This window comes from Centruroides sculpturatus, unplaced genomic scaffold (genome assembly GCF_000671375.1).
Source record: "Centruroides sculpturatus isolate CEXI.00-Female unplaced genomic scaffold, Cexi_2.0 scaffold198, whole genome shotgun sequence".
Lineage (NCBI taxonomy): Eukaryota > Metazoa > Arthropoda > Arachnida > Scorpiones > Buthidae > Centruroides > Centruroides sculpturatus.
In genome coordinates, this window is record NW_019384454.1 from 704,214 (window position 1) to 718,384 (window position 14,171).

Below are 14,171 nucleotides of genomic sequence, written 5' to 3' on the forward strand. Positions count from 1 at the left end.
CGGTGAAAGCCTAGGACCTCAGGTGGATGCTACACGTATACCGCATCCAATTTTATCCGGGACCGATTCCGGGCTGTTAGCCACCTGCCCGCTAGATATTACGATTTCGTATGACCCATCTTTAAGGGGATGTAGAAAAAAACATCTACAATTCTTGTATAAAGTTAAAAATTAACTGTTACTTTGGCAGCATCATTTACAACTAAATTTAATGAATGAGAGAGATGCACAAGGTACAGAAAAATCTCTAGAATTTGTTTTCCTTAAATTTACGATTTATGTATCCGTTGTCATAAAAATTTGTCTTTCCACGTTTTTCCCGAGACTACAAATATTCGAGTACAAAGTAACCGGTTTCGACTTATTTCTACTTAAGAAGTAGTTAAATAATTAAGAGATTAGGGAATTGGGGACATAAACAAAACCCTAATGAAAGATCCGAAATTTGTCTTGAACAAAAGCTTAACCGACCCAATCTCTAGCCAAGTACAGAATGTAGCGATTCAAAATGTAATTGCGATATNAGGCCCTGTACACACTAGGCGTTTTTCAACGCGCGTTTTAAAGAACCAAGAGTTCTATGTAGCCGTACACACTCAAACGCCAAGCGCGCGTTAAACGCGCGTTTATAGATTTTTGTTAAAACGCGCGTTTTGCGGGCACTTTACGGGCGCTTTGAGATATATGTGCTGCCTTATAGCGACGATGGAGGAGCACACACAATCAATTACTTTCTCGTCCATTTCCAAACTGAGCCAGTGCTAAACGCCGAACTAACGCTCGTCGAACGCCGAGCTGACGCGCGTTAGCTCGGCGTTAAACGCGCGTTGAAAAACGCCTAGTGTGTACAGGGCCTTAAATTTACGATTTACGTATCCGTTTGTTATAAAAAGTTCTTTCCACTTTTTTCCAAGACTAGAAATATTCGAGTACAAAGTAACTGGTTCGACTTATTTCTATTTAAGAAGTAGTTAAATATATAATTAAGCGATTAGGGAATTGGGGACACGAACAAAACCCTGATGAAAGAGCCGAAATTTTACTTAAACAAAAGCTTAACCGAACCAGTGCCTAGTACAGTGGGGACTGATTTCTTCATTTCGCCTGTGTGGAATTCAGTTTGTGATTATAACAGTATCAGTTAGATGATATCTTTTAATTTATATAAATGTTTTAGGAACACATATAGGACAAAAGATATTCGTTATTTTAAGCAACAACAAATAGGCAAATGTTTAGCTAACACAAGTTCGGACACGTGCACTGCATATCTCGTTGACCACGTGATTTTCCTGCGCGGTTACCTATCTCGTATATGTACGCGTCTTGACCCTCTTCACCAGCTGACACCAAAAATATAATGCTTACCTAGATGATATCTTTTAATTTATATGAATGTTTAACGGAATAATATACAGCCTATGTCCACCCTGAAGGTCCATTCTAAATATTAATGAAAGAATTTTTGAAATCGGATGAGTAGTTTCGGAGATTACCTCCTACATCCTTGCGGCCGGATGGCCGAGCGGTCAAGGTAGCAGCCTACCGCTCCGGGGGACCCGGGATCGAATCAGAACGTGTCGAAAAATCCCCAGGAATTTTTCGGGGGGATGGTCCGTTCGGATATGTCGGGCCCCGTCCCTCACCACCCGGTAGCCCTATTGTGGGCCTGGCCGAACCAATAATGGGCTTGCAAATAGAGGCCCTCTTAGTGCCCACAGGGCAGAAAGAGTTAAAAAAAAAACCTTCTACTTACAAGCTTTACCTGTTTATAATATTAGTATAGATAATAAAGACAGAAATTTTTCCAGTTCAACGAGAGTGACCGAAAAGTTGTAAATTTTGGAAATTTCCGTGGACAACATCTTATCCTAAAACGAATTAGTTAGAAAACAAATGAAGGACAATCTATTAAGTTTAACATACTGTATTTAGATTTTTACAGCTATAGTGAGAAACGTTTAAAATTTACAATAACCCTGTCGCGTCCTTTGAGATATACTAGTGATGCCACAAAACAGCCATTTGACATTAACTGGTATCGGCACCCACGGGATTTGGCACGCATGAATGCACTGCACACCAACCAAGACCGTCTCTGATACCATCCATGAGCCACTGGTAGGGAGCAATTTTAACTAAACGGATTGTTCTAATATTTAAAAAGTAAAGAACATTTTATGTTATTTTTTATGGCTTTATATGGACGTAAAATGGCTTTGTGGATGCATAAAAATGCAAAAATTGTTTTGTTGGCCTGACCTACTATTTTCAAATAAAATAAGTGTGCGGAATAAGAATGGCTTTGACGATTTAAATAATTTGAGTAAAGAGTCGAAAATCGTAAATCTCGCATCGATTCTTTCGTAAAATAGAAGCAATTTGGAAATCAAAACAGAATAGAATTTAACATTAGCACACAATATAAAATAAATATTGAAAATTATAACAAGATATTTACTGCTAATAGACATATTATATTTAAATTAGTAGATGTTATCGTAGCAAGAATTGGAATTTAGAGGGCGTAGGGAATCTATTAAATCTAATATAACAGATGTAATTATATTGAACTTGCTTATTTATTAAGTGCGTTAGATAATCTATTAATTAAAAATGCATTTAGAGAAGTCTACGGTTTTTACTGGCTTATCGAACAAACGAATACCAATGGACCCTAGACCATCACTGACTGACTGCCCCTGAAAGTCGGCTTCTTACAGAAATACAGCTTCCCTATCATCAAATGTCACGGCACGCCACTGAAAACCATATTATGAGTTTGGTTATTTAGTGTATCATTGTTATGTTTATCAGGAAGGGTCAAAGAAATCAAATTGGGAGAAGAGTGGGACGGCCAGATTTTGTGGAAGTCTATACTTTCCTTCGGGTTCCAGAGAATAAGTATAAAGAATTTGGTGCAGATTAACAGAAATGCCAAGAGCAAAGAGAGAGAAATATTCTACATATACATAAAATTTACGAGAAACAATCTAGTTCAACAACAATTCCGACAATAGTTTTGAGGAACTATCTAGTCCAACAGACTAGATGAGGGAAGAACGTGAAAATCAGATATTTGACGATAGAGAAGCTGTTTCTGTAAGAAGCCGACTTCCAGGGGCAATCAGTTAATTGCGCGTAAATGATGTTCTAGAGCAGCGTTTCTCAACCTGGGAGTCGCGGTGATATTAAAGGGGGGTCGCGAAACAATAATAAAATCATTTTATGAAAAAAAAATCATTTATTATAAACTTATAAGCATTTTACTTACAATAAGTACACATGTAAAGAAAAGAAATTAATGTGATAATTGCATTTGTTTTTCATTTAAAATTTTCTCCATACATGGATCTATGTTAGAAACACACAAAAGCAAATTTTTTTCGAGTGATAAAAGACGATTCCTGTATTTTGTTTTTAGCGCAACCATAGACGAAAAACCCTTTTCACACAGATAAGACGTGGCGAAAGGGATTAATATTTTCAATGCTTCTGTGACTAAATTTCCATATTCATGTCGACGAACAAGCCAAAACGTATTTAAATCTTCAGATGTAAATTGCAGTTGTAGCATTTCGATGAGTTGGTCGTGAATCTCAACTGGTAACTTAGCAGCGGCAACAACATTTTCACTAAACAGATTCAATACCCATCTCTTCAATAAATCATTTTTATCTTCCGGAAAATACTCCGTCAACTGAGTTTTTAGCTCGTACAAATGCATCTTCATGCAATCCAAACTGTGATGAATAATAGTGTCTTGTTCATTCAAATTTTTCTCAATATAATCCGAAGTGAGTGGAAACATATCCAAATTTTTGCTTTGAAGGCGAATAATCCAGGGGCCATATTCTGGTCACGGTCTCTAGTCTCTAATCCAAATGATTAGCCAATCAGCGACTGGCTTGTGAGAGACGAGAGACCAGAATACGGCCCCAGATATCAAGCTTCTTAATGTCTGTCATTAATAAAATGTTTTTATCACGTCCTTGCAAATTCACATTCAAGTCGTTTAAATGCGAAAATACATCAGCTAAGTAAGTCAACAACAACATACACTCATTATTCTATTTAGAATTGCGTTTGTTTATCCTGAAAAAATATTATTAATTCCAATGCCTGGATTAACACTTTCCCTCGCGATAACCATCTAACTTCTGTATGGAAAAAAGAAGAGACGTTTTTATTTTCGCCCATTTCATCGCATAGTTTAGCAAACAGCCTATTCTGTAACTGTGGGCTTTTAATAAAATTAACCAACTTTACAGCTTCACAAAGAATTTGATTGAGATTTTCCGGCGTATTTTTTGTGACAAGAGCATGTCTGTGAAGGAAACAGTGCGTCCATTCCGCCCTTGATATACTGTAAAACGATCTCTTAATATTTTCATTAATCCACTGTTCGTTCCTGTTATCGCCTTTGCACCATCACTACATACTGCGATACATTTTGTCCAATGTATGTTAGTATAGTTTCTCGTAGCTTCATAAAATACATCAAACAACATTGTCCTGTTGCATGACCCGGTACTGTTTTGCAAAACAACATATTTTCTTTGATTGTTATGTCCCTATCGCATTCATACCTCACAAAACATAAGAACTGAGAAATGTTTGCTACATCTGTTGATTCATCAAATTGAATACTAAAAAAATTCACTTGAACTCACTTGCTGACATCGGCAGCCATGTCATCGATTCGCCTTGATATTGTGTCGTTAGAAAGCGGAATGTTTTTCAATTTTTTTGCTTCTTCCACACCTTTTAAAACACTGATCATATCAATTGCAGCAGGCAATATGAGGTTTTCGGCGATTGTATGGGGTTTGGACATCTTAGCTACTCTTAATACTACGAGATAAGATGCTTCAAGTACATTTTTATCAGTATGGCTTAACTTACAAATAGAAGTTTGTCGATTTCTCAAGGTATGTAATTTTCTTTCGAAAAATTCCAAGGGTTTGTTTTTATGAGCCGGATATTTAGTTTCCAAGTGTGGAACTAATTTTCATGGCTTCATGCTTTCATCGGAGAGAACTTGAGAGCAAAAAATGCACTGTGGCTTTCCATCCAATGAGGTGAGACCATAATTTAAATAACTGTCATTATACAACCTTGTCTTTTTACCAACCGATTCACTGAATGTAGATGGTTCAATTCGTTTTTTTCCAAATTTATCCATTTCGCGTTAGAAATTAAAAAAAAACAATTTAGTTTCACGGTTGACCGCACACTAAAATAAAAGCACCAGACGCACGCTTCGCATTCGAAACTGAACTGAAATGGTGCAATCGCCAGTGTCTCTTTTATACTAGTGACAGCACGACTTGTTCAAACGCATCCATATGCATGTTCAAACATGCTCTCACAGCGAGTATTATAGAAGCAGATCAAATTAGAAAGAGCACGTACACATTAACTTGGAACTTGTAAATTGCTCATGTATGTACACGTCATACATGCATGTCCATACCCGTCGCTATAAACACAGCGACATAAAATAATAGGAATAGTTGTATTACATTTTTTATACTGTCGGTATTTTCTTAATGTATAAAATTAGTGCAATGTGATTATATGATATTTAAAAAAATTTTACATTTATAATTGCAGTCAAAATTCAATTAGTAATAGTAAGGCTTACTGTTATTATTCCTTTGGGTGGGGGTCGCGAAATATTTATTTTATTTATATTTACTACTTGGGGTAGCAGAGCTAAGAAGGTTGAGAATCGCTGGTCTTGACTCCATTCGTATTCGTTTTGTGGCTGTACGCCATTCTATTTTGTATAGTTTTAAATTTAATTTTATATTCTATCTCTCTAAATTTATCCTTCCTTCCAATTTCCTTTCTTTCTTTGTTCGAACTTCCGAGAATTCGGACTCACCCCTAGCCCACCAGGAGGTAGGGTGCGACGAGACTGGAAGGGAAAATCGAAATTCTTGGGCCGGACACGAGAGGCGACGGACGTGTGGCGGCAAGGCTCGTAAGTGGAATCCGACGAGCGCTGTAAAAAAACGAAGACCGTAGAGAACGGATGAAGGAGTAGATCGATAGATTTGGAGAAGAATTAATAAGACTATGAGAAATATTGCTCGCTACTATTATTTTCGCAACATGCATAAGATGGTCAAGGATTTCATCCAAAAGTGTGAGGTATGCCAACGTTATATAACCTGCATCAAGGAAAAGCTTCGTACTGTGAACACGAAAAACCCCAGTACCCGTACCAGATTATTTCGGTCGATTTTATTGGCCCGTTACCCACCTCTTCCAGGGGGAACCGTTACATTCTGGTTATCATTGACCTATTTACTTGTTTTGCTGAGGCAGTACCTTTGGTGAATCAATCCGCTCACTGTCTCATGTCCGAACTGTTTGAGAAAGTGATATGTCGGTACGGGAGTCCGGAAAAGATAATATCGGACAGGGGAGCTAATTTCACGTCACAATTGGTAAATGATGCGCTGGGACTCCTGAAAATAAAGCACAATCTAACCATATCTTACCGCCCCTGCTCCAATGGTACATGTGAGAGAATGAACAAGACATTAATATCAATATTAGCGAAGATTTCGAACGGAAGCAAATCGAATTGGGATACATTCATTCCACCCGCCCTGTTTTCATACAACACATCTCCTCACGATTCGACTAATGAATCACCTTCCTTCTTATTGTATGGCCTTGACCCGAGATTTCCTGATGCTATCGTCATTCATAAAGCGGCGGATGGTGATGCGGTTCAGGATCACAGGGCCCGTCTGATGCAGCAAGTCCACGTGATCCGGGAAACGGCTTCTTACCTGAGTCAGTTGAAAAATAAGAGGAGTAGGACATACTGGACCCGTAATAGGAAAACACGTTTATTTGTGGTGGGCCAGAGGGTGTGGCTGAAATCTGCCATAAAAAAAGGGAAAAAAGTTTGCACCCAAGTACTCTGGTCCTTTCCGGATATCTAGAGTCATGGGGCCCGTAAATGTGGAAATTGAAAATTGCGAGACTCTCTCCAGGGCTATCGTACACATTGATAGAATAAAACCCTATTTCTCTAATGGGAAGGCGGTTAAAACCAGGGCGCCGAACCGCCCTACTCCGGTTAGTGTAGAGAAAGAGGAGCCCGAAGAAGCTGACATCCCTTTCTTTAAAAGGCCACAGGTGTCCCAGGGGTGTATCCCTCACCAAACCGATCGTGTTACGGAGGAGATCAGCAAAGAAAATGACGCAGCTTATCCTCGTAATAGGATGAATTCCCGTTATGACCTCAGAAACAGACCGGTCCCCGACTTCAGGCAACTCCACCATGGTTATAACCGCTGATATTCACATATTTTTTTTTGGTGGGGGTCATATGTGCCTTACGTCTGTTCTTGCCTCCCCCCTTCGCCACGTGGTGGGTCTAACTCGGTGGAGAGGAGTTATGTAATTCAGGGGTGTGTGACCGAGGGGTGAGTGTTTTATGGACGGGGTGTGTCTCAGGGAGAGGGGTGAAAGGAAGGGAGAGTGGAGAAAAGGGAGAGATGAGTAGGGACAGTGGAGTGAAGTGCGGGAAGGAAGATATAGAGCCTGTGCAAGCAAGTCCGTAGAGATTTTTAGAACTTTGGAACTTTTTCCTACCCGGAGTGGAAGAGAAGAAAGGATCGTCGAAGCCCCATTTATGTCGGTATGTTTCCATGTATTCTTGTTACGTCAGCTTGAGCAATTTATTGTCGGGAGAGTTTTGTTATCGATTCGCGATCTACTAGATTTGTCGGACTCTGTATCCTTGTGTCTCATCTTTATCTTGGGAGTACTGTATCCTCCCAAGTATATTAAAAAAATATTGTTATAACAATATTGTTTAGAATTCAATGGTTGTCTTGTCTAGTCCTTATTGAGTCCAGTAGATTCCCCCTAATAAGCGTTTGTTTCCACCAGCACGCTTGTTATAAATTTTTCCCCTGGTAGAAGCACTTATATTTTATCGTGTTGATTCATTCACACGATATTTTGTACTCCCACACACCGACGTGCCGCTCCGCGACGAAATCAAGCTTTAGCAATAGCGTCTTCGAACGGGGTACACTCGGTAAGTATTCCGACAAGTTTTTGTTTATAACATATTTTATATGGGTTATTCCCAAAAAATTATACGTGTTTTGGAAATATTCGATTCAAATTAGTCTAGAATCGATTAATTTTATGGAAGAAAACCTTTCAAACAGCCGTACCTCCTAAACTACACAAGTGCCATCTCTTCGAACGTTAGTGGCGGTGTTTGTTCTAAGAGACAAAAGGTGTTCAATGGGTCTCCCTTGAGCTTCGCTTGCAGCACAGCGAACTTCGTCATCCCAATTGGCCAGTCTACCCACGTTATCGATTGTTCTAAAAAACTGAACCACATTCACCGCATCATTTAGGGAGTTCGTAAAGATGGGAATCATGCCTAAAAATCCAGTAACCACCAGAGGAGTGTTCTCACCGTGGACTTCCCTTACTAGACTCATATTTGGAGTACTTTATCCTCCATACTTATTACAATCAATAGCTGATTTTAGTCCCGTTAAACACAGAATTGGGTTGACAAGGCGTGAATTCTGTCGCGAATGACAATGTAAGATTAATTTCGCGCTTAAAATATATATATATATATATATACAGTTCTTTAAGGATTCCCGCTGCCGTACAATTCCGGCTACCTTCTGATGGTTTCAACGCTACAAGTGATCCAGGTAATTAATCTTATCCCAACTACCAACCCGACAATGGTTGGTGTCTAATATTCTCTCGCGCGATTCTTAATCTAACTTAATTTAATAGAAGGTGGATAGAAGAAAGGGAAATAAGAATAATAGGATACGAGGTACCCAATTTATCGGCGAGTAGTCCAAGTATTTCTTCGTCTCGACTTCCGAGTCTCGAATGTTTTATTCTCTTGCGGATCGGCTTTCTGAGGGAGAATTAACCCCTCTATGACCAACGTACGTGGATAGTGAAAATGACTAATTACTTCCTTTATGGCTCCTTCCCCAACACAAAGCCTTAGATTACTATGACCACGATCGTCACTATCCTGCCAAAACAGGTCTCCGTTCAAGATTTTGTAGCCACGGGCCTTCCTTGGTAGACGGTCGTGGTTTGGATTCTGCCCCATTAATTGACTCTTAATGGCCTTGATATAATCGTCACGGTCTTGAGAGGCAACAATCTTCGTGACCAGCGCCGGGGCTTCACTCTCGTGGCAGATATAAGTTGTTACGCTGTCGCCTACGACAGCGTAACAACTATTATTGTTATTGTTATTGTTCCATCCCCGGGAGAGTAGGTCAGCCACCGGGTTTCGCTCCCCTTTACGTGTACAACCTCTATGTCATAGTCGGATATTTGACATATATGAAGTAGTGGAGTTCCCCGTATATTTCCCCATTTCGAAAACGTTTGCTCATTACCAGACTGAATATCCGTACATCGCCTTATCAAGAAATCGACAACTTTACATGTTACTAGAAGCTCATGACTTACAAAAATGTAGGTCCGGACTGACCACGATCTGTGCGCCGGAGGTCGCCGTTTGGAGACTTCCGTATCAATCATGTGAATATGCTTTATTCATAGCGGATGAGCCAACGGTAAACAAACTATGTAAAAGAAAAGTGTCAATCAATCCAAAGCCAATGTTCCGACGCATCGACGAGGAAGGAACTTGGATATATTCCACTCCATCACCTTTAAATTTGGTTATCGAATGCAATCTAGAAAGAGACCTACAAAGTTCACCAATCAAGATGATTAAGTTGAACAACACCGGAATCTTTAAATTGCCAATGACTTGCACCGGGCATGTGCCCGGCGTGCGACTCACAGCACATTTCCAGTCACGAACTTCCTTTAAAGTTGCGCTTCGAAACCATTACGTGATACCCGCAATATCGGACGTTCTCAATCTTACAGAAGTGAAAATTCTGCGGGAATACATCCAAGGAAACATCACTCCAGACGTCCTCCAGCCCAGAGAATATGACTGGTCGATAGAATTTTCGAAGCGAATGTTACAAGAAATAGATCAAGAGATCAAATCAGTAAAAACAGATATTTCCTCGTCGACACCAGACGTGTTAAATCATCCATTTTCTATGTGGAATTTAAGTCTTATAGCTCCTGTTATCATAATAATAGTGACGCTTCTGATGGCTTGGAGATGTCGCAGGCGGTTACGCTGCCTGGGAAGACAAAGATCAACGAGCCCATCCTTCAAAAGAGAAGAGCGAATAGAACCCGACGTAACGGAGATGACCGAACGGTNAAAATAAAAAAATAATTTTTAACGATACAATAGTCTTCGTTAGGCTTAACATCGACGAAAATTCAACGCGAAGCGACACGCAACGGAGAAAAATTTCAACATGGGATAAATTAATATATTTTTTCGTACATGATTCGTTATCCGAAAAATAAGTTATCCGAACCACCCCAGTCCCCAATTGATTCGGATAAACGACGCTCTACTGTATTTCCCTGTCGACACCAGACGTGTTAAATCACCCTTTTTCTATGTGGAATTTAAGTCTTATAGCTCCTGTTATCATAATAGTGACGCTTCTGATAGTTTGGAGATGTCGCAGGCGGCTACGCTGCCTGGGAAGACAAAGATCAACGAGCCTTTATCCATCTTTCAAAAGAGAAGAGCGAATAGAACCCGACATAACGGAGATGACCGAACGGTTACCGATTACGGTGAAAGCTAGACAGACCGCTTCCCAACATCCCTGAGGAAAGAGAGGAGGAGCGGAAGCCAATAACCCTACCTAAACGGGAAGAATCCGTAACACTTCCCGTCGGCTTGGAGACAATTCCCTCACAAATGAGACGATTATAAAACGGCGCGAGATAATTTAACCTCCTAAAGCGGTAGCCTTATGTATTAATCTTTTAGTTAGAAAACAGAGACTCAACAAAATTTTCTTTTCCTTTTTGTATAGAGACGAAAATATGGAAGAAGACCGAGCTGTGACAACCCCAGAACAGGCTTCGCCCGGAGAACCCGCTCTGATGGCCTTGTTCGAGTATCCGGTCTGTTATGACTACATGACACCCCCTACTTTCCAATGTCCAGCGGGACATACAGTTTGTTCCCGTTGTAAAACCCAAGTCCGACAATGCCCAGTCTGTCGGGGAGAATTAAGAAATTTTCGAAATTTAACATTACAGAAATTAGCCAAAATTATAGCTTTGTCATGTATCTATAAAGAAAACGGATGCCCAGAAAAGAGACTTCTTAAGGACCGAAAGGTTCACGAATTGCATTGTTCTTTTCGAACATGTTCTTGCCCCTCCTTGGACAAGACCTGTGCCTGGGAAGGAGTGTATCAGCAAATAATCCCGCATCTGACCGAGAACCATTCTTACATCCATCATTTGAATCATGACTCAGTTCGGATGTCTATCATAGGGATAGATGTGGCCCTACCTCTCACGTGGATAACGTGTCTCCACTGCTACCGGCGAGATTTTATCATCCAAATCATTAAGACGGAAATCATCGATGAAAACTCTCCCCTCCTTATCATTGTGCAAAACGTAGGAACTCGTAGAGAATCGAGACGCTTCCGAGGGAGAATGGACGTTCACGGAAGAGGCAAAGTAATACAGTAGGAATCTATTCCCCGAAGCGTGACCGGTGATTTAAAATTCATTATACGAATGAGGGATTGCATGACCTTGAGTATAAGAATGTTAGAGCGAATGCTCGAAAACCATGTTTTAACTGTAGTCGTGACCATCGTCCCCGTGAGAAACCAAGGGGCTGCTGAGGAGCCGATCCGGATACGGAGGACTAAAAGCGGAAATAAACAAGGTTCTCCTCCTCGAAAAAAAAACTCTCAAGAGGAGAAAAAAACATTTACGCTTCTAATCATTTAATTATTTTTTTTCTCTCTTATATTTGACAGAGAAACCATGATGGAAGCTCCAAACAATAGAGGATGCGAAGCCCGGAGATTCAGGGTGGACCCCGCCGTCGTGCGGGCTGCTCTTCTGCGAGCAACCCGGAATCCCTGACAGGAGCATCCAGAACTCATCGTCTTACCCCACGAAGGGGGTGGATCCGGATCTACGAAGGGAGGTGGAGGAGACGGTGGCTTTCGCCATAGAGAGAAGAAAGCGTCTCCTAGAGGAAGAGGAGTCCTCCCAAGAAGAGGAAAGGGCACAACAGTCGAACCCAAGGGGCCACAGAGCCTTCACCTCTCCACCCCAGAGAGGAGTAGGGCGAGGTCAGGCTATATTAGAACAATTGTGAAGACGCCTGCAGGAGCAGGAACGTGAAAGGATGTTCTTGGCGGCAGGACGAGCAAGGAGCTGGCACCTCCGCTAGGAATAAGAGGGGAAACTTTTGAAGAAAAAAAAAGGGAGAGAGGAAAATTTTTTTATATATATATATATATATATATACAGTTCTTTAAGGATTCCCGCTGCCGTACAATTCCGGCTACCTTCTGATGGTTTCAACGCTACAAGTGATCCAGGTAATTAATCTTATCCCAACTACCAACCCGACAATGGTTGGTGTCTAATATTCTCTCGCGCGATTCTTAATCTAACTTAATTTAATAGAAGGTGGATAGAAGAAAGGGAAATAAGAATAATAGGATACGAGGTACCCAATTTATCGGCGAGTAGTCCAAGTATTTCTTCGTCTCGACTTCCGAGTCTCGAATGTTTTATTCTCTTGCGGATCGGCTTTCTGAGGGAGAATTAACCCCTCTATGACCAACGTACGTGGATAGTGAAAATGACTAATTACTTCCTTTATGGCTCCTTCCCCAACACAAAGCCTTAGATTACTATGACCACGATCGTCACTATCCTGCCAAAACAGGTCTCCGTTCAAGATTTTGTAGCCACGGGCCTTCCTTGGTAGACGGTCGTGGTTTGGATTCTGCCCCATTAATTGACTCTTAATGGCCTTGATATAATCGTCACGGTCTTGAGAGGCAACAATCTTCGTGACCAGCGCCGGGGCTTCACTCTCGTGGCAGATATAAGTTGTTACGCTGTCGCAGACGACAGCGTAACAACTATTATTGTTATTGTTATTGTTCCATCCCCGGGAGAGTAGGTCAGCCACCGGGTTTCGCTCCCCTTTACGTGTACAACCTCTATGTCATAGTCGGATATTTGACATATATGAAGTAGTGGAGTTCCCCGTATATTTCCCCATTTCGAAAACGTTTGCTCATTACCAGACTGAATATCCGTACATCGCCTTATCAAGAAATCGACAACTTTACATGTTACTAGAAGCTCATGACTTACAAAAATGTAGGTCCGGACTGACCACGATCTGTGCGCCGGAGGTCGCCGTTTGGAGACTTCCGTATCAATCATGTGAATATGCTTTATTCATAGCGGATGAGCCAACGGTAAACAAACTATGTAAAAGAAAAGTGTCAATCAACCCAAAGCCAATGTTCCGACGCATCGACGAGGAAGGAACTTGGATATATTCCACTCCATCACCTTTAAATTTGGTTATCGAATGCAATCTAGAAAGAGACCTACAAAGTTCACCAATCAAGATGATTAAGTTGAACAACACCGGAATCTTTAAATTGCCAATGACTTGCACCGGCCATGTGCCCGGCGTGCGACTCACAGCACATTTCCAGTCACGAACTTCCTTTAAAGTTGCGCTTCGAAACCATTACGTGATACCCGCAATATCGGACGTTCTCAATCTTACAGAAGTGAAAATTCTGCGGGAATACATCCAAGGAAACATCACTCCAGACGTCCTCCAGCCCAGAGAATATGACTGGTCGATAGAATTTTCGAAGCGAATGTTACAAGAAATAGATCAAGAGATCAAATTAGTAAAAACAGATACAGTAGAGCGTCGTTTATCCGAAAGCTGGTTATCCGAAACGTCTGTTATCCGAAAGCATTCCAGTCGGCAAATTTAAATTTTCGCTAGTGCTGTGGCGCTGCAATCTTCGGCTATTTCTTGGGTTACTCAAATATTTTACGTTTTTGATACTAAATTAACATCTGAAGTATAATTTTTTATTGTTTTTATATTTTTCAATATATTTATTTTGTTTGTATAAAATAAAAAAATAATTTTTAACGATACAATAGTCTTCGTTAGGCTTAACATCGACGAAAATTCAACGCGAAGCGACACGCAACGGAGA

At 40.7% G+C, this 14,171-nt stretch overlaps 1 protein-coding gene and 1 pseudogene across 1 annotated transcript; one reads left to right on the plus strand and one right to left on the minus strand.

Annotated features, from left to right (window-relative positions):
* Positions 1–2,031: 2,031 nt before the first annotated feature.
* On the minus strand, positions 2,032–5,185 carry LOC111620625 (annotated as a pseudogene).
* A 5,786-nt stretch (positions 5,186–10,971) lies between these two features.
* On the plus strand, positions 10,972–11,634 carry LOC111620626 (E3 ubiquitin-protein ligase Siah1-like). Its single transcript, XM_023362588.1, has one exon. The coding sequence runs from the start codon at positions 10,972–10,974 to the stop codon at positions 11,632–11,634; it is 663 nt and encodes a 220-aa protein (XP_023218356.1).
* The last annotated feature ends 2,537 nt before the right edge of the window (positions 11,635–14,171 follow it).

Bases quoted from the DNA above. Each gene is read 5' to 3' on its own strand.
- LOC111620626 (XM_023362588.1), top strand. From the start codon at position 10,972: ATGGAAGAAGACCGAGCTGTGACAACCCCAGAACAGGCTTCGCCCGGA.